We start from the raw sequence: 20,875 nt of genomic DNA, 5'->3' as shown, positions 1-20,875 counted from the left end.
GAATGGCCCTAAGCATGGACTTGGCATGCTGTTGAACGTCCGGCCACCGGGGGGAGCGATCTACACTATAATTAAGATTGGGTGAGTGAGTTGTATAGGCGGCACCTATCTGGTGCCAACTGCCAGATGATCTGTCAGACGTCTGCTGAGATTGTGATTTCACTCGCAGGGGCCAGCCAAGATCAGGCGGAGTTTCGAAAGGGTTAGCCATACCTTCGAGGGGCTGTATGCTATCATCGCCTACAGTGGCTGCAGAACAAGCTGCATTCTTGGGTGGATCACCACCCTTCGGTACCGAGTGGGCACTCGGCTTAATCCCTAGATTAATGCCTAGGTCGAAGCCTTTTAGGCTGATGCTCTTCCCCCCGATGCTCGGGCGGCCTTTTCCGGATGAAGCATCTGGACCTGTCTGAATGGACGACGCCTTTTGAGATTTGTTAGGGCTAGAGACGTTGTCGTCTTTGGTCCATTTGAGCAGCTTTTGGAAGGACCCAAGAGGCTCCCCACCCTGTAAAAGAAATTTCTCATTATTCTCATTAGCATACAGCCGGTTGAAACCGCTTGCATAGATAACTATTTGAATGTTTACAAGAAGGGGTCAAACGGTTCTTACCTTGGCCTTTATCTAAGCCCATTTAGCTTCCGCATTATCCTTGCGGATTTGGGCAGCAGACCGCTTGGGTGTCTTGTCTTCGGAAAGCATCCTCAAAGCAGTGGCTGCAAAATAAAGGAAAGACGGTCAGTTCACGAGTTGTGCAATAGAACTGAATTTAGCAATATAAACGGTTAATTGCCGGATGCTTGGTAAACCTACGCCTTGTCAAACATTGTACTGAGGCCACAGACGAACAAGAATGCCTCGTCTCTCAACCATTCATGTTTTGGTATCCAATTTTTTGGAACACATATTACTTCCCCGGTTGAGAGGGTGTCCGTTGTGAGCTCAAAAAATCCCGCCTCTATGATCTTTTCATAGTCCTCATTCAAGATAGCAGGGAACTTGCACTTCTGGCCCAAAAGGTCAGGCTTCTTATTATATTGGCGAAGCTCGTGATTTTCACGCTGCGTGGGGGCAGAAACCAGATAGAACCGGTTCTTCCAGTTGTCCCACTTAGACGGTTTGTCTAGAGTCATTTGGTACTTAGGGTAGGTGGTCAAAGTGTACCACACCCTCCAGCCACCTGGGTTATGGCTGAGATAGTGCATGTGGGCAAATGCCTCCCAGCCGGGGTGCAGACCCTGCATCTCGCATGCGGCAATATAGCATAGAATGTTAACCTAGGAGTTTGGGAACAACTGCCAGACCCCAAGGTCATAACCCCGTAAGATTGCCTTCACTGCATCATGCAAGGGGAACCGGAGACCAGCCAAAAACGCCGCCTCGTAGCAGCCGAAGTATTCGTTGTAATTAGGCTGGTCGTCCTTCCAAGCAATGGTGCCTAGCTCAGGCGGCACCTGGTTCTTATACGCCATACCTAAGGGTCGTTTGAGTTTAAAGGCCTCAAGGCCCTTCTCCATATTTGCCCTATCTCTGGCTGAAACATGGATTTTGAGGGGATATCCGTCCTCTTCCCATTTTTTCCTCTCCTCCACTTCACTGTCCTCAAGTGGGGAAAGGGGGTCATCGTTGCTATCTTCAGAGCCAGACCTAGAGGCGGTGCTTCCTCCGTCTCTTTCTTGAGAGACCTCATCACCACCAGACCCAGAGGCAAAGGTGGCTTCCTCCCCGTCTCCATCTTCGAGCTCCATCTCTTGAGAGTCATCATTGGAGACGGCCTCTTCCCCATCTCCATCTTCGGGCTCCATCTCTTGAGAGCCATCACTGGAGACGGCCTCTTCACCGTCTCTATTCTTAGACTCGGCTAGGATCCCACTACTTGGGGTACTAGGGATCCCAGAAGGGAAGTCATCCCCCTCAACCGGCGAGACCTCGTCAGACGTTACCTCCAAGGTACCGTCTATTCTTTGTCGTCTGGTGGCTGTTTGTTTAGTTTGAGCCATTGTGTCCTGCACAGAGACACAGAGACATTTGATTTTGGGGATGTACAAGGCTGCTCCATACACCCAAAGCCGGCACCCCCAGTCCTAGACTCGTCCATACCAAGAGACCGACTGACTACTAACATAGTCTGTGTCGTGTATGTTGGTGATGAGTCCATTTTTTGAATATAAATGCACAAACGGGAAAAACAAGAATGAGCTGAAAGGGGTAGAGACGGTACCTTAAGATTTGACTTTGGAGGGGGTCAAGCGTTGACCGTCTGCAACAAGCGGGCTAGAAGTGTTTTGCTTGTATATAGCACAAGCGGACGTTAACCGGCTGGGCAGATGGGGAAGAAAGGAACTGTTTGTGAATAACACAGACGGGGCTTAGAATTTCTCTCCCTACACCAACTTAATTTTCTCTCTCTAGAATTTTTGGAAACGTCCAAAATAAGGGGGGGTAAAAGACATATTTATAGAGGGGTAAATTCATAGGCATCCTGTAATTTCCCCGGAATGCAAAAGGTTAAACCTAAATTACTATGAAATTAACCTATCAGTAACAGAGTGACAAATGTCATAGATGCCACATGGCACGCCACGTCACATCTGTAAGGGGCAAATGTTTTGAGTAAAAATACCCATACTAAGTGGCCCAATTAGAAGATGACACGTATCACCATTAAGAGAGGTCCAAAATGGACCAATCATCATTTGACACGTGTCTCTCCCTGAATGTTGGGAAAAAGACTGCCTTTACGGGCCAAGTCTCGAGAAAGCCGCAACGCAGCGCGACCCACCGGTCCTAGGTTTCCTGTAACCTAGGCAGGGGCACAATTCCCAATGATCGTATAAATAGGGAGATTCCCCCCTTTTTAGGGGTACATTCATTTATTACAGCATACCTACATCTCTTACATCAAAGAATTCACCTGATCTTGGAATCCGAGAATATCTCACTTTTACCTTTTCGTACTTTTACTCTCTTCGACTGATACTAACTTGATCGGCGGAGTTTCTACCAACCGGAGTCTCCGTGTTTTACAGGTACAGACCGCATCGGACCAGTCTTGGTGATGTAACTCTTTCGAGGGACCAGAAAACATCCAAAACATCGTGCATTCAACCAACCCAAAATTAATTTTTGCTATTTATTTGATGATTAAATGAAAATCAATCATCAAAATTAAAATAAGATGCATTCCATGGATGTGTCATACATCCAAGTGTATACAACAATCTCTTCTGAATTGGTTTACTCACATTACTGGTCAGTCCATCGGGCAATGTACTTGGCAACCACGGTCATAAGAGAGCATCTCGAAACATTGGACCAAAGATGATTATACCATCAATTAGGAAATTACCAAGACCCAACCTCGAAGTTTCATGTCAACCTTTTAATTGGTAACTTATAAAAGTCATCTAATTTGAACACTTTTTTATTTGTCAATTGGTATTAAATAAAACACACCTATAATTAACAAATCATTCTAATACAACAAGCAACACCATCCAAATTCACGCTTTACCTTTTTGCATCCACCATATATTATTACAATCTTTGTTTTTTAACATACAACCTTTATTTTGTGATCATATACATTATACATGGACCTTCTAGTAAAAACAGGGGCAGTGAAGCTTAGAAGTCACCTAGAGAAGTTCTTAGTAGCAGACGAGAATGATGAATCAGTTCGACAAAGCCGAAACGGCTCGTCTCGACGAGCTGTTTGGATTGTCGAACCGTGTTCGACTAACCGGGATGCGGTCAGGTTCAAGAACCTCAACTCGGGGCTTTACCTGACGGCATCCGATAGTCCATTTCTTTTAAGGATGACAGGTAAACGGGTCGTTCAACTATCCATATTCGACCCGAGTCGAGTGGAATGGGAACCCATATCTGATGGTTTTCAACTCAAGTTTAGAAGTTCTAAAGAAGGAAAGTATTTAAGGGCCAATGGTGGGACCCCACCTTGGAGAAATTCTGTTACTCATGATTCACCCCTTACGGGTGGGACTAATGTTTGGATCCTTTGGGATGTTGAGCCCGTTTCGTTGTCGGATCTCAGTTCATTTAACGACGCCTTATCGCCTTTGTCGAGTTTTAATTCGGTTTTTTCCAACGACTTTGACGGGTCGTGCCCGGGTACACCAATGTCTACGAGGTCTATTATGTCACCAGCCGCAGAATTGTTTACCAAGAAGGTATGTTTATTGTATCTCTTGTTTTAATTTTGGTGAGTTTGCTGATTTTATTGTTTGTGTGGTTCGTTGTTACATCGTTGTAAGTTGAATTTTCTGGAGTGTTGACTTTGATTCTATAATAGCTAAACTTTGGAAAATATCATAACATAATTGTAAGGAAATGCTTTGGTATAGAAATTTAATACAGTACGAAAAGTTGGTATAAAATAAGACAATTACAATAAAAATATTAATTAAACTTTGAAAGAAATGTTGGTAATGTTTGGATGTGGATGGGAGACGAGATCATGGATATGGATTAGAGATGAGATCATGCTTGTGAACATAATTTCTAATAACAATTAAACTTATCAACACAATTGATGGTGACTCATTCTTTCATTTCAAAATTTCAATGTTAATTGAGGAATTTAATATGTCAAGGTAAGGATGTGACCTATTTAACTTGATTATTATTTAGTATTACGTATAAAGCTAATAATAAAGCTAATAAGGTAATTGTGTAATAGTAATGGTGTTAAAATGCTTATTATAATTAAGGTGCAAAGGCTATTTTAGTTTTATCATGATTTTTCTCAAGTAGCCTATAATTCAATTTTCTAGCGTGAAATACAAGTCAATTCTTAGCAAACTTGTATTGTTAATAGTTTTGTTGTCCCCCTTTAAATTTTGACCTCTGTCCTTACCAAAACAATTATTTTAATACTATGTATTAATTTATGTATCATACTTTCAACAAACTAAGTTCAATGATCAATGTATATAATTTATAAAGATTATAACACTAAACACTACTAAATGGAGATATATAAAAATTAAAAAATTAAAAAAAATTAAAAAAAAAAAAAAAAAAAAAGGATAAACATTTTTATCATATAAATGGTTGAATCACGCTTAAGGATTAAACAATTGTATATAAGTGTTGGTATAATTACTCGTTGCTCATGCATTTTTTCAAAAGGTAGGAAAAAGAGGAAATATAAGAAACTCTCTGTATGAAAGGAATTTCTAATGGATCTAAGAAAAAGATATGAATTAAAAAAAGAGTTGTTATAAAGACCAATGTTCATACTATCAATAACTAAATGAATATTAGAAACTCAATCAGATTTCTGCATGATTGCATGGTTATATCCATGTCATAGCCAGATTAAAAAATGGAGTGACTTTGTAATTTTATTGACTTAGCTTTCTTGAATATTAGTCTGCTGACCTTTCATAAAGATGCTGTAATTTGGAGTCTCTTGATTGATTTTAACTAATTTGCGTACCGGTGTTCCACCATACCACTACTTCATAATACTGTTGTACTATTTCTATTTTTCAGGTGGGAATATAAGGAGTAGCAAACTTTTCTTTGCTTTAAAAAATAGGACCACTATACTAGTGTTCAACCCACTGAGATTTTTGCCCTTTAAGTGAGAGTTTGATAAAACTACCCTAGCTAATCCTTAATTGCAATTCCATAATAGTAAAAGTTTGTTAGGATGTACGGTACTTCATTCAAGTATATAATTATGCTTAATAGGAGTAATTGTTGGTCGATGTGTCATTATTTGAAGTTATGCAACTTGTATAAACTTGTCTGTTTACTTTAACTAACTATAATAAGTCCGACCATAGTTTAGATGAACTATATTGCAAAAGTTAAATCTTATTGTAATTATAATACTCCATAATGAAAGATAAATCATATACTAAATATAGTCGTATAAAAAAGATAAAATATACAGTACATTATTTAGAGGGAGAATCGATTAGTATCAATATGGAATTGTCGTCGTTAAAAATATCAAGTATAGTCTGATCATTGGATGCTTAAGCTGATAATAATTGATAGAATATACAATTCGAATCAAAGCACACAAGAAAAAGAAGCAGCAATAATTGAAGGGCAACAGTAAGTCAAGTGCCTCACACTAGTAGTCCATGATTAAAAGAATATAATCTTAAAGATAATCTATGGTATGTTTGTTTGTATATAAAAACGCCAGTTTGATAAATCCAGCGTTTGGTAAAATAATAATAATGTGCACTTGAAAACGTCAAAAGTTGGTACAAGTAGAAAACATTAATTAACATAAATGATAAGCAAAGCATGTGGTATGGTTCCCCGTCTTTCTTGTTGAAAAGGTTTCAGTCTCCCCTCACTATTGTGGATAGCCAGAGTTTTATTAAAAGATTAGGCTGAAGCAGATTACATAAAAATCTCTAGTTGATTACCAATATAATACAACTTCATAATACACTTTTTCATAACTAGAATAATATAGTTCGGACATTGTTCAATATTATATTATTTTCCTTTACCGAGTAATACTAGTCGAAGTTAGAGACTATTGAGTACCGAACAAAATATGAACTGAAAAATATAGATATTATATTCGCTTCTAATTAAAGTATCAACGCTAGAATTACAAGGTTTTTTTTTTTTCCTCTCTCTCTATCGAATATATGGAATACATTAATTAGAATTTCCTCCATTTTTTTAATATTTGCATCACTTTGACTTATGCAGCATTATTCACATACTCTCTTTAACTTAATTTACTAGAGCATACCCGTGATAAAGCACGGAATATATTAATCGTATATATCAATGTTTTTTTTATTACTACTCCATACAATATTATTAATTTATTTGTGTAAATATGATAGTGGAAGTTATTGAATTTGTTTAGTAGTAGTTATGGAATAGGAATTTCTAATGGAAATTAATAGGTTTAAAAATAATAATAATAATAATAATAATAATAATAATAAATTAAAAAGTAAAGTTAACAAAAATGGAGGATTTAGGGTCTGTTCACATTTACTGAATTGAGCTGAACTGAACTGATTGGAACTGAACTGAACTGAACTGAACTGAACTGAACTGAATATTTTATGAGAGAGGGAAATTAAGAGCTAAACTGAACTGAACTGATTGGAACTGAACTGATTGGAGCTGAATTGAATTGAGCTGATTGGAGCTGAATTGAACTGAAATTAAGTAAATGTAAACAGGCCCTTAAAGTTATGAGTGTTGTGGTTAAAAGTTGAAAAATGACTCAACAATTATATTATAGATTTTGCTACGGAGTATAATAAAATGAGTAAATGTTGTTATTTATCATTAGATTAGCTACAAACTTAAAATGTTTATTTTCATAATTTAATTTCTATTTATAATTTTTAATAACAGACTATTATTAAAGGTACTAAGTACTAATTGTTAAAGTTATGTTTTAACAAATGTGTCCATAAAAGTGACTTAAGTAATCCGTTTTAAAAAAAATAAAGGGAGTATAAAAATAAAATGAAATGACAAAAACATGCCATTTACTTGTTTTTATTGATTAAATTGAAATTAAAATGTCCAAGTTGCCATTTAGGTTCCCTCTCGACATAGCAAAGAATTTGATAAATGTGGGGTATTTCAAGAGTGGGAAATTGGAGCTGAAATTTAAAGTTACACCATTACCAATTTCTCTTGTGACCTTCTAGATACTATACCTTTTGTTTTACAAAGGCTTTTTTTTTTTTTTTTTTTTTTGGGACAAAAATTACAAAGGCATTTAGCAGTTTGAGTTCTTGAGAAGGATTTGTCTAGTTTGACAATGATTTGTGGACTCTTTTTTTTCGTATTAGAAAATTGGGGTATAGATTTTTTTGCTCAGGTGATGCTTTAGAAAATCTATTTTTAATAGGAAAAATTGAGTTTATAAATCCCAACTTTGGACGGTTTACTATGAAAAATCTCAACTATGCGTTATCTCTCAAAAATCCTAACTTTGATACCCATCTTCTTTTAAAGATCCAAACAGGTCACCAAACCTGTTATTTCATATTACAATCCTCGTGTCAACACGGGATTAGTCAAAAATAATAATTAAAAAAAAAAACTAAAAAATAAAAAATTAATTAATTTTAATAAAATAAAAAATTCAAAATAATAATAAAAAAAAAGCAGCCCCCATCCCCATCCCGGAAAACACCCCACCCCGAAAAACACCCTACCCCCACCCCACCCCACAACCCCCGATAACCCCTCCCTCGCTGCTGGAATTCGGCTACCAACCCCTCCCCCACTCTGAAACCCACCCCTTTCCCTCCCCCCACCCTCGCAAAACCCTTCTACTCTAAACCGGAAAACACCCCTCCCAAAATCCCCACCCTCAAAATCACCCCCCTCCCTTCCCCCACCCCTGAAATCGACCCCACGGTTATTTCAAGGAGGGAAAAAGGTGGGTTTCGAGGGTGGGGGAGGGGTGGGCGCTGTTTTTCCGGCGATAGGGGAAGGGTTTTCGAGGGTGGGGGGCGATTTTTCGCCGGGGTGGGGGTGGGGGTAGGGTGTTTTCCGGGATGGGGTGGGGGTGGTGTGGGGTGCTGGGTTGGTTTTTTTTTTAATTTTTTTAATTTTTGAATAAATCAGATTTAAAAAAAAAACAATTAATTTTATTTTTTGGACCACTAAAATTCTGACAAGTGGCTATTTCTTTTTAAAAAGAGTTAACCTTCTCTTCAGGTAACTGACCATTTGGGATCTTTTAAAGAAGATGGGTATCAAAGTTGGGATTTTTGATGGATAACACATAGTTGGGATTTTTCATAGTAAACCGCCCAAAGTTGGGATTTATAAACTCAATTTTTCCTTTTTAATAATGCAAAAGCTAATAAGTACTCACGGAGCGTAAGACTAATTCTTGAATTTATAAGGCTCACGGTACATGATCAATTTGATCTTATTCAAATTATATTTTAATAATTTTAATTTGTGAAAGACATGAAATAAAACAATTTACAGGAATTGAATGCGTTTGAATGAAGTCACTATCTTGATTACTCAAATATACTTCATACGAAATACAAATTGATAGCCATATAAAAATCATTTAGTTTACACATATAAAGTTTTTATTTTATTGTTTTATGCTCCCAATAAAATTAAAAATAAAAAGTTTTTTTGGTACTTTTTATTTGTATTGGAATATGAAATTATGGGATATTCAAAGTTGATATTGTCGAGCCATATCATGGTTTAACTTATCGATCCGTACATGGTGTGGAAGTTTAATGGGAGGTATTGGGACAAGTTAAGATGTCAAAGTTCTAATTGCATCAAAACTACAGTATATACGAGTAAATCTTTAGAATCGTTTCTTGGATTAAGCAAGCTTTGCATGTTACTGTTACCAAACTAACAACACATTAAATTGAGTAAGTTTTAAGCTTTGAAAATACTTGCGTACAAATATTCAAATCTTTAAAAATTCCATTTAATTAATTAATTTGGTAGGTTATGGGCTTTATCACTATGGTTCAGTTCATAAAATTTGATTTGATTTTAATTTTTCTTTTATGAATAAAACCTTAGTTGTACACTAAAAATAATCACAATTAGATGGTATTACATTAATATTAATGAATCTTAATATTTGCCCTTTTTGAATAAAATTTTCACATGTATTTAAAATTATTGAATATAATGAGTAATGAATTTATATCAGCTAGGTCAAAAATAGGTTAGATTTGACCTAAGTATGTACAAAGTGTTTATTTATGATCAAATAAATTGAGTTTATGAGTTGGTCATTTTTATTTTTGTCACATTAAATACATTAAATTATCAAATTTTATGAAGAACAAAAATAAATATCCATTGTGATTCACTGATTCATAATTTGATAGTCGTACCTTTTTTTTTTTTTTTTTTTTTTACAAAATCTAGATTATCCTTTCCTAAAAAAAAAAATCTAGATTATCCTAAAATTACACCAAAAAGTAAACAATTCCCTATGAATAGAAAAGAATAAAATCAAAAGACGTCATTATTCATTTACACACTCAGCAAAAAAATCAGTAATATCCCAAAAATAAAACCGACCACCGCAGCAATTAGCAGTTACCACCGTAGAAAGTTGTAATGAGTTAACATTTTCTTTTGAAGGGATAATGAGTTAACATTTTGTTGTGATGTACAGTAATATTTATGAGTTTTATGACATCAATGTTACTACCAAAAAAAGACAGTAATAATAACAACTGTCCTCTTTGATTTTCCTTTGTATTTGATTCAGTCAAATTCCATCATTTCTCTCAACCCTTTTTCCCTCTTTCCTCCGCCACCTCCTCTCCCGCCTACCGCTGCCGCGCTTTCTCTCTCCTACAAATATAAACCCCGAATTTCTTACCAACTCTAAAATCATCAACTGATTATATCTCATTTACGAAGTATTTATTGATCAATTTCAGAGGTCAGGAATGGATTTGTTCTACAACGCAAAAACAGTCCGATTAAAGAGCCACCATGGCAAGTACTTAATCGCAGAGGAAGACCAAGAATCCGTTTCACAGGAACGAAACGGGTCAGCCCGAAACGCAAGATGGGTCGTAGAACCGGTTCAAGGTTCAAACAATTCAATACGACTCAAGAGCTGCTATGGGAAATACTTGACCGCGTCAAACCAGCCGTTTTTGCTGGGGATGACGGGTCGGAAGGTGGTTCAGTCAATGCCACACAGGCTTGACTCCTCGGTTGAATGGGAGCCCACCAAGGATGGGTCACAAGTTCGTTTAAAGACTAGATATGGGAATTATCTTCGGGCCAATGGTGGGTTGCCGCCTTGGAGGAATTCTGTTACTCATGATGTTCCTCATCGGACTGCTACTCAAGATTGGGTGGTTTGGGATGTTGATATTCTTGAGATTTCGGATTATGCAGATAATAAAATGGAGGATTTGAAGCCCAAGGCGAATCCGATTCCGGGTTCGGGTCTTGAACAGGTTAATAAGGTTGAGCATTTGGATTCTTTTGGGTCGGATTTGAGCTCGGTTTCTAATGGGTCGGGAAAGTATAACAGGCAAGAGGTAATACTAGTATTTAACTTTTAATGTTACTTGTTTGGCTTATTTATTGTTTTTTTTTTTAGTAAGAATGAGAAAATGATAACTGTGCGTAACAAATGACAATTATTTTAGTTGGTTAAACTTGCAAAGTTCAAGACTTAGATCAAATCTTGTTTGCATCATTTCACTTTTTGTCCCTTGTTTGTGACTCACTTTAGGCTTTTAGGGTATTATTTCATTTTCATACTCAATTTTAGTTAGTTAAACTTTTGAGGTTTGAGACTATTTTAGTTGGTTAAACTTTTGAGGTTTAAGACTATGAACAAATGAACAAAAAACAATAAAGTTGTATCATTGTGCTTTTTGTGACTTGCTTGTGACTCACTTTACACATGAACAAAAGAAATTGCTTTTAGGCTTATAGGGAGGGAATGTTCCATTTTCACACTCAATTGAAATTGGAAATTAATTGTGTGAGCACTCTATTGTAGAAAATGGTTTGTCATATACTCATATTGTATAGTTGATTGAGTAGAAATTGGGTATCTACATAATACTTCTTAATTGTTTGAGTGCTGAAATGCTGATTTTATTTTGGGTTTTTGATTTTGCAGTCAACTGACTCGGGGACATACTCACCGCCTAAGCAGGATGGTAGGCTAATCTATTACCATGTTGCAGATGACTATGGTGGTGTTAATGATAGTGTGGAGGGTAGCTCCTTTACGTTCAAAGGCCACAGTGTTGCGGAGCTAACTCAAAAATTGGAGGAAGAGATTGGGTTTGAGGATATCTTAGTATGCACACGTAGCCCTTTGAATGGGAAATTGTATCCCCTTCGCTTGCAACTACCTCCAAACAACACAACCATGCACATTGTTGTGGTTCCATCAACTTCGAGATGTAAGTTTTCTTATGTATCTTGTTAACACTTATTCTGGTCATATCTCATGCATGTTTAATGTATGTTTGCCTACTGCTTTGTACTTCCTATGTTTTACTTTGTAGAATTACTCATTACAAAACAAGAAAGTAGAGTGTTTCAGTGTTTCACGAACATAGAACTCGTATAAATATCACCTTCCATTCAGCCCTTGCTTTCCCTCCATGTTGATGCTATGAACTGGTACTGAAGACTTTGGGGTCAGAATGTTCCTAACTGTCATTATGGTATAGCTGAAGAGCTTGCTATGATACACAATACCATTAGGACTGTAATCACTAGATTGCATTCAAAAATTCTTTGGCATATTGGGGTTGCATAAGTAGTCACTTTTCTCCCACGTTATTTCTAATAGGAAAATAGCTAGACTTTGCTTGCCAAAATTTTTTATAGGAAACTATATTACAAATGTGACTGTGATCTCTCCTTAGTTCAGTACTTAAATAGATTGTATTGTAGATTGATTGGGGAGGTGTTTGGGTATTGCAAGTTGTCTTTGTTCATGGCTGTATCTTTTGATTTATAGATGAGATGGGATGAATGCGCTGCAAGGGTTTGGTTGAGTTTTTATCGCATTATGTCAGCTGATAAACTTGCTACACTTCATATAGAAAATCTGCTTTAAGAATATGCCGTTCATATTCAACTGGTTGCACTTTACATGATTAGAGAAAGTCGTGCTTCCAGGATGGTAAAAGGGCAATCGTAAAAATTGTATTTGATGTGAATACATGGTATGGGGAAATTGTCTGTATAGCCCTAACTACTTACTAGTTCATCTTTCAATTGAAACTGCTTATTCAAATTGCTGTTCAGTATGGGTGCTGGCTTACATTCTAATTTGCTGTTGGTTTTTGTGACTCTGGTTCACCTATATACAAATATTTTGAATAGCTGACCACTGAAGTTTGTAGATCAATCATCAATGTGTGACTTTTATGTGTATTACATTTAATAAGAAGTTGGATTTTCATGTATGCCAAAGCAATAGGGAGTAGCCATCTGAGTTACTGATTTCCTGCAACTTTAATCTTTCCTGCATGAACTTTTGGAACAAATTCTATAACGGGACTAATTAAATATTCGCTGTTATGTTTTCATGTTCCAGTGGTAGACGAATTCACAAAAGTGGGAATTTCATGACAAGCTCGTCAAATTGAGTTCTGTACATGGGCATGAGATGTTAATACATATTCAACAGATATTCAAGTTTCATATAGGGTTTGCCTTGTAGTGTGATCCAGAAAGTAATTGCAGCCTTAGCAAGTGACGATTGTACGATGCTGGAGTCAGGTTCCATAAGCAAGTTAGTCGCCAATTTTGTGTTGTTGCCTGTGACTTAATTGAAGATGTGCTCCATATATTTTTTCATATGTTTAAGGTCTTGAGCTGATTTTTGTAGAAGCTATGATGTTCTGGCAGTTTTGTATTGCTGCTTGTAAATATATATGTTCTTTTGGAGATTGGTTTTCTGTGTGTGTGATTGATAAATGAATAAAGAAATTAGCATTAGACAGTATCTCCAGATTTCATTTTTATGCTAGTTTAAAGTTTTTAATATTTACTTGTATATACTCGTATAAGTATTTATTAGCCACAGACAAATACATTCGTCATCAAAAGTTGTTTCCACCTGATCTAACTGATGCTAGAAATATACAAATTGTGTCAAATAGACCATATATTACCAGTAATCCGCACATGAACAAATACCATCTTTGAAGTGGTGGAATCGAGCTCGATCTCTCACAATAATCTCAACGCCAAATATCTTAGATATCAGTTTGGTGACTTCATGACAGTCATTACAGACACGAAGGTTTTTGAATATGCGAATGGGAACACCAGGTTTTAGATTTAGGAGTCCAAATGCAATGGCAAGTCTTTCACTGTGTAGCTTAAGTGCATCTTGCTTTTGATCCTCATGTTCACCATCCACCAAGGGTGCTTGTGAAATGTCAGGCCTATATCCTGCTGAGTGAAGTCTCTGATTTATCACATCCAGAACCCGGTAAATGTCCTCTGTTTGAGAGTGAGAAGTGTCCCCTGCGAAAAATTCATGATAGATGCCATTAATTTCCAAGGAACTACAGCCAGGTTCTTTCTTTACGCCTCTATCAGCCATCAACTTTCTTATAAGACCGACTTCATTCCATCGAGAAGCTGAGGCATAAACCCTGGAGAGAAGCACATAAACACCACTGGAGGTCTCTCCCTCAGCCTCAAGGATCTTTTCAAACACTTGTTCACTCAGTTGTATGCCTTTATTTTTCTTGCAACAAGCATCAAGAAGACTTCTCCATATAACCACATCAGGTTTCATGGGCATGTTTGTTACTATATATAAAGCTTCTTCTATTAATCCTGCACGAGCAAGAAGATCAATGAAGCATCCATAGTGCTCTAGCCGAGGTTCAATAGAGTAATCTCTAACCATTTTGTCAAAATACTCGCGACCTAATTCAACCATGCCACCATGATTACATGCACTTAAAATGCCAACAAATGTAATTGCATTCGGCACTAGCCCTTCAGCACTCGTCATTTCATCAAAATATTCCAAGGCTAACATAGATTTTCCATGCATAGCAAGTCCTAGAATCATGTTGTTCCACGAATTAACATCGCGCTTAACCATCCCATCAAACACCTGCTTAGCCAAATCCAACATCCCACATTTACAATACATTTCCACCAATGAATTATTCAGCAAAACATCACTACCCAGCTTAGCATCACAAACCCTCAAAACATAAGCATGAGCCCAAACCCCTAAAGACAAAGCTCCTAAACCAGCACAAGCAGAAATAACGCTCTGCAGTGTATACCCATCAGGCTCAAACGACCCCTGCATCTCTCTAAACAACCTCAACGCCACATCAAACTCCCCAGACCGAACGAATGCATCAATGATCGCATTCCACGACACAACACTTCGTTCAGGCATTTCATCGAACACCTTACGTGCACAATCCAAGTACCCACAAGAAGCGTAAAAATGAATAAGACTGTTATTAACATACACATCAGACCCAAACCCAAGTTTTAAAACATGGGTATGAACCTGTTTACCTGCAAATTCATCAAACAAGTAAGCACAAGCTTTAAGAACAAAAGGGTAAGTATGCTTATCTGTGTTAACATTCCCATCAATCAACATGTTACAGTAACATTGAAAGGCTAATTTTTTATGGGTATTACTGATTGCGCAAGATCTAATAAGGGTATTCCAAATGAAGGAATTGGGGTAGTGAATTTGGGAGAAAAGTGTGAGAGAATAGTGAATGTCAGAGGAAGAAGAGAAGTGCAGGAGTCTGCTGTAAAGAAAGTGGAGGTGTTTAGGGTGGTGAAGTGGGGTTGTGCGCAGTGTTTGGGCATGGATTTGTTTGAGCTGAGTCATGGAGGAGCATTGGTTGAGGAGAGAGAGAAGGTGGTGGACATGGTTGTTGTTGGTGGTGGTTGCGGTGGAGGAGGAGAGAGAGTGGGGTGGTGGGGTGGTTGGGGCAGCTATGATCATTGCTAAAGTGCCAGAATCTAGTGGTGGAAACTGGAAATTAGATCAAATTATCCATTTTTTTTTTAAGTCCTGAAAATCTTTACAATAAATTAAATCGGTTTTTTCACCAAATGTCCTTGACCTTTTCAAAAATTCACCAAATACCCTTAAGTTTTTCAAAATTCACCAAATACCACTAACGTTTGTTAATATTCACATCGTGACCTTAAAATACCCCCGGCGTTAAAGTTTCGTTACCAATAAAATTTAATTCACCAAATGCCCTAACTTGTTAAATAATTACACAAATACCCTTATTTTTGGAAGTACAACGTCTAGTTTAAAATTTAAGGAAACTAGCCGTTAATTTTTATTCTCACCCTTTTTTTTGCATAAATACTCGATACATAGTATTCCTCTTATTTGCTTAACCACAAATTTTTAACACCATAAGTTATCGATCTAAATCATCCTCCTCAGTGTATACGTACTTTTGTGTAAGAGTTGCTCATGATACCCTATATGGCTGTATTTAGTACTATATATTATCAATTTATCATATAACAATTATAATGCTTCTTTTATAAATTCTTTTTTTACATACCATATAGTTGTCGTAGTACTAAGTAATTATATAAGTATTATTTTTACATTGAGTTCAATTTATTTTAAGTTAAACTAGATTATTTGCTTAAAACTGTTTTTTAAAGAATGATTATTTGATCATATTAAAATATAAAAAAAAAAAAAAAAATTCTCTCCAATATCAACCAAAAAAAAAAAATAAATAAATAAATTAATTAAAATTACCTCTGTTTCACATTTTTGCAACTTTGAAGGGTGCACAGACTTATAGGCAAAATTGTTTGTGAGTGTAAGATAGAGAGAGAAAAATAGGAATCCATGTAATAAAGAGAGAGATAGAGAGAAATGACAACCTAAAAATGAAACAAAACATTAGTTGCAAATAATGTGTAGCATCCACATTTAGCAAAAGTTGCAAAAAAAATATAAAATGGAGGTAGTATTACATATTATAGGGCCCCGATTTATTCTTTCGCCCTTGGGCCCCCGAAATCTCAGAAACGGCAGTAACTATAATAACGAACATTTTATATAACTGAACAAACACAAAAATTTGTATTAATTAAAAAATAAAATGAACATTTATTTTATAAAAATGAACAGCATATGGCATGAAAATGAACTTTTATTTTATACGAATGAACATCATACTGCATGAAAACGAACATTTACTAATTGAGAAATACAAAATTATTGTAAAATATGTTAGTTAGAAAATGTTCATTTTTGTTATGGTAAATGTTCATTTTTGAACGAAGGACCGGCCAACTCTAGTTGGTCTCGAGACCAGCTAACAACAACTGTTAGCCCACCGCCTCTAGTTGGGTTGGACCAAACTCAAAGTTAAAAAGTAAGGTCCATATGGCCCTAGCCCATGAGCTAGTTCAACGCAAATTTTTAGTTACACTCTTGTGTAGCGGCACCCAGCTATATATATGAACATATAGTACTTCTTTTAGCATATATTACTTTAAACATGAACATGGGTTTTTTTTTTAATTTTATTTTTATACCACCTCCGCTTCAAATTACTCGCAACTAACATTATGTTTGCGGACTTTTAGGCAAAAGATTGAAGGGGGATTAATTAAAGGAAAAGGTATGTTATTAGGAGAGATAAAAAGGAGGGAAAACTAGTGGTCCCATTTTTTATTTTTTTGGAAACAAGTGGAAACTTTTCTTAGTGGGATTTTTCCCACTCAAATTTAGTGCTACTTATTCAAAGGGAGACCAAATTTTGTTGACCCACCTTTTTCTCTCCTCTTTTTTCCATGAAAATTCAAACTTTTTGCCAATTAAGCTCCAAATTCTATTTTCATTCATTTCAAAACAAAAGTCCCTTATAAATAGGGGTCACCACATCCAATACTCCCCATATTTTACCTAATGTTTCAATAGGATTAGGGGTTTTTTTGGGGGGGGGGGGGGGGGGTTATAAATTTTGTTCACAAAAACCAACAATTTTCAGTTTACAAAAACAGACAGCCCTACAAATTATATGCATCTATAATTAGTCACTAATTACCCTAATTTCTAATTGCGATGTTAGTTCCAGCAGCATCCATGTGTATAGAAATTAGGCTCCATTGACGACCGGAATAAAAAAAAATAAAATAATAAAATAATAAAAAATTAGCCGCCACTTCATCACCTTTATCAAATCTGCAAATATTCAAAGGAACTCATGACATATTTCTTTGAAGAACAGTTTTATGGATTACAACATTTGTATGATGAAGAACAAAATATAGGAGCATTTGAGCAAAATATGGAGATGAATCCATGGATGAAGCACACATGGGACATCAACATTCACAAATTGATGAATCAAATATGGGAATCAACAGTCACAATCTGATGAAGCAGCTATAGAACAACAACAAGACAACAATGCACATGCAAGGCAAAGGTATGAAGTAGATGATGATGAAGTAACTAATGGGATAAGGACAGCAGAGAAATGAGAATAGAAGGAAAGAGACTTCTTGTTGATGAAATCTTGTTGAACATGGAAAGGAACGCATTACCAAGGGGATTTTTAACCACCTTATCTAGATATAATGTTCACATATCAACAACAAGTTGATTTCAGGTAATAAAAAAGCACATAGAAGAAGGGAATGTTATTGATGTCAGCCCTTCATGTTTCATCCTCCACAATACATAGGTTAAGGAAGAAAGGCATACTTAGGATACACACAAGTACCAATCACCCTGCACTCATTGATAACCAAAAATAGCAAGACTCAGTGGAAACTAAGTTATGTCAACCCCATTACAGCAGTAAGAGACCCTACATTTAGGCGCATGCAACAAGTTATTCACATTGATAAAAAGTGATTTTATTTGAACCCAGATTCTAGAACATTCTACCTTCTCCAAAAAGAGGAAGACCCATACAGAGCACAACAGTTAAAGAAGTTCAAACTAAAGGCTATGTTCATGGGGATGATAGGGAAGCCACTATATTATGAACATAAAAATTTGGTGCATGATGGAAAGTATGGTCTGTTTCCTTTTGTCAAATATGAAGTTGCAAAAAAGAAAAGCTAAAACAGAGACTAGGGCATATTAGAAACAAAGGTCGTGCAGAGTGTAAACAAGGACGCAATAAAGGACATGTTATTAAACCATGTCATTTCCAACACTACATGAAAAATGGCCACTACAACTACCTTAGGATATAATCATTCAGTGGGATAATGTTAGGCCAAATCAGGTACCAATGGATGAAGAATTTCAAGCAGCATTACATGCAAATGGATTCAATATTCAGTTTGTTTTTCAACCAGCTAAATCACCAAATTTGAATGTTTTGGATCTAGGTCTGTTCAGGGTAATACAGTCACTTCAATACTAATCATTCCCCAAAAATCTATATGACCTCATAGCATTTGATGAATTTGACCCTGTTTTAAAAAAGTACACATGAATCACTCTACAATCATGCATGCTTAAAATACTAGCAAAGCAAGGTGGAAACAACTTTCTACTACCACACATGAAGAAGATGAGCTTGGACAGACAAGAGATTTTACCAAACTTATAGAAGTGGACAAGGAACTCATTCGAATAGTGGTTAAATATTTAAACACCATATCAGTTCCAACATCAAGTCATAATTAAGAAGAAGCACACATGGAGGTGGATGTAGACTGGTCACATCAGGGAAGAAGCCTACTTTTTTGAGACTCAATGACTGTCACACATAACCATTAACTGAAAGGAATGGTGTCCTTTAAACAAGTGTATTATTCCGATAGAGGGTTTAAAATTAATTAGGAAAACTAATTATTCAATCAGGTTAAGTGATCGGAATGCCTAGCTGGAGGCCGCTTCCGATTAGTAATATTGATTAAAATTAGTATTACAGCTTGCTCTTGACTGAACCCTTCAGGTCACACCCAATCGTGTAATCGAACCAAGGCGAAAAATTAGTCCGAAGGATTAAATAAGTCGATAGAGATTTTATGAACTAAGATGTCGGATTCCGAGCTTAAATCGTTAAACGTCGAGTCGTTTCAAGGAATCGACGAGACGAGAAAATAAGTCAAATAACAAGTCATCGGACCTAGCCTCGTTTGGCCAAGCCAATCGAGGATTAGGCCGCACTAGCTAGCATGGTTGCTAGCCATGGACTAGCCTCGGCAGCAGGCTCAACACCCACGCTTGTGTGCTAACAGCGAAGGGCCATGCGCCCGTTGCTTTGTTGGGTGAGCTAGCAGCGCTAGCATCAGCCCGCAAGCATGCGAGTAGGCCCAGTCGAGGGCAAGGCTGCCAGCTAGGCTAGCCTTGAGGCCCAAGGAATGTGGCCAATCATCCCCTTGTTGACCAAGGTGAGTTGGCTTTTTCTTGCTCTCTAAGGGGAGGGGTTGTGGTCCTTACCTAACCCCTCCAATGCATTGTCACTTGTCATTTGCTTATTATTTATGCCTTTTAATTTAATTTAGAATTAAATTAATTCATTCTTTTTGGCATTTCACTAACTCTCCCACATGGAAAGTTAATGAAAACTCATGAGAGTTTTTCCCTATAAATACCCACCTTGGGTATTAGGAAAACTCACTTGAGTTGGTGAACTCTAAGAAACTCCCAAAGTGTGAGAAAGCCTAAGTTCATAAAAACTAAGTAATTTTGCCCGTCTAAGCTACGGGGTAGGGGTCGGTTCGGTGATCGAGGGTGTGAGACGTTGGAGGTTTTGCATTTGCAGGGTTTGAAGTTTTGCAAGTTCGAGCTCCATAAGTGAGCAAAGCACGGGACAAGGGTGAGCTTCTTTCTCTTCTCTTTATATGTTTGTGTTTTTATTTATTTTCATGATTTTTGTGTTGTAGGAACTCTGACATGTTTTGATTTAGGCTATATATATTCAAATCATTTGATCTTACTAGTATACTACCTGTGCAATTGCACGATATAATAAATTCGTATGTATTATTTACTTATCAAAGAAATTTTTTTAATAATAATGATAAAGTGGAAATGAAAAATTATGCTCTAACACATATAGCTTCTAGAAATATCATACCATGATTTAACATTGGTATTTACATAATTATTCTACTACTTATTATTTTACTGTACCTATTAAATTATCTATATACTTAAAATTAGGGATGACAGATGGGTATAAAAATGCAATCTTACACCGTACCTGCCCCAGTTGAAGCGAGTATGAGTCCAACTTTGACAGATAAGTAGGCGGTATGGGTACAAAAGTCATACCCACCGTGGGTAGCGAATAAGCAATGGATTTGATGTCATACCCGCCTACCCGCTAGTTACCTGCCTACCCACCCAGTTATCCGCCTACTTATTACTACCACTAATTTTTA

At 36.6% G+C, this 20,875-nt stretch overlaps 1 protein-coding gene and 1 pseudogene across 1 annotated transcript; one reads left to right on the top strand and one right to left on the bottom strand.

Annotated features, from left to right (window-relative positions):
* Window positions 1–3,538: 3,538 nt before the first annotated feature.
* Window positions 3,539–13,425, top strand: LOC145562509 (uncharacterized). The gene is made up of 4 exons (XM_081622808.1): window positions 3,539–4,191; window positions 10,426–11,040; window positions 11,634–11,922; window positions 13,071–13,425. Exons 1-4 carry the CDS (start codon window positions 3,595–3,597, stop codon window positions 13,103–13,105), a joined length of 1,536 nt encoding a protein of 511 aa, XP_081478934.1. The 5' UTR covers window positions 3,539–3,594; the 3' UTR covers window positions 13,106–13,425.
* An 82-nt stretch (window positions 13,426–13,507) lies between these two features.
* Window positions 13,508–15,514, bottom strand: LOC145562508 (pentatricopeptide repeat-containing protein At1g59720, chloroplastic/mitochondrial pseudogene; annotated as a pseudogene).
* Between the last annotated feature and the right edge of the window lie 5,361 nt (window positions 15,515–20,875).

The sequence above is a fragment of the Chenopodium album genome, chromosome 10 (assembly GCF_948465745.1).
Source record: "Chenopodium album chromosome 10, dcCheAlbu1.1, whole genome shotgun sequence".
Taxonomy (NCBI): domain Eukaryota; kingdom Viridiplantae; phylum Streptophyta; class Magnoliopsida; order Caryophyllales; family Amaranthaceae; genus Chenopodium; species Chenopodium album.
This window is presented reverse-complemented; position numbering and strand designations above follow the sequence as displayed.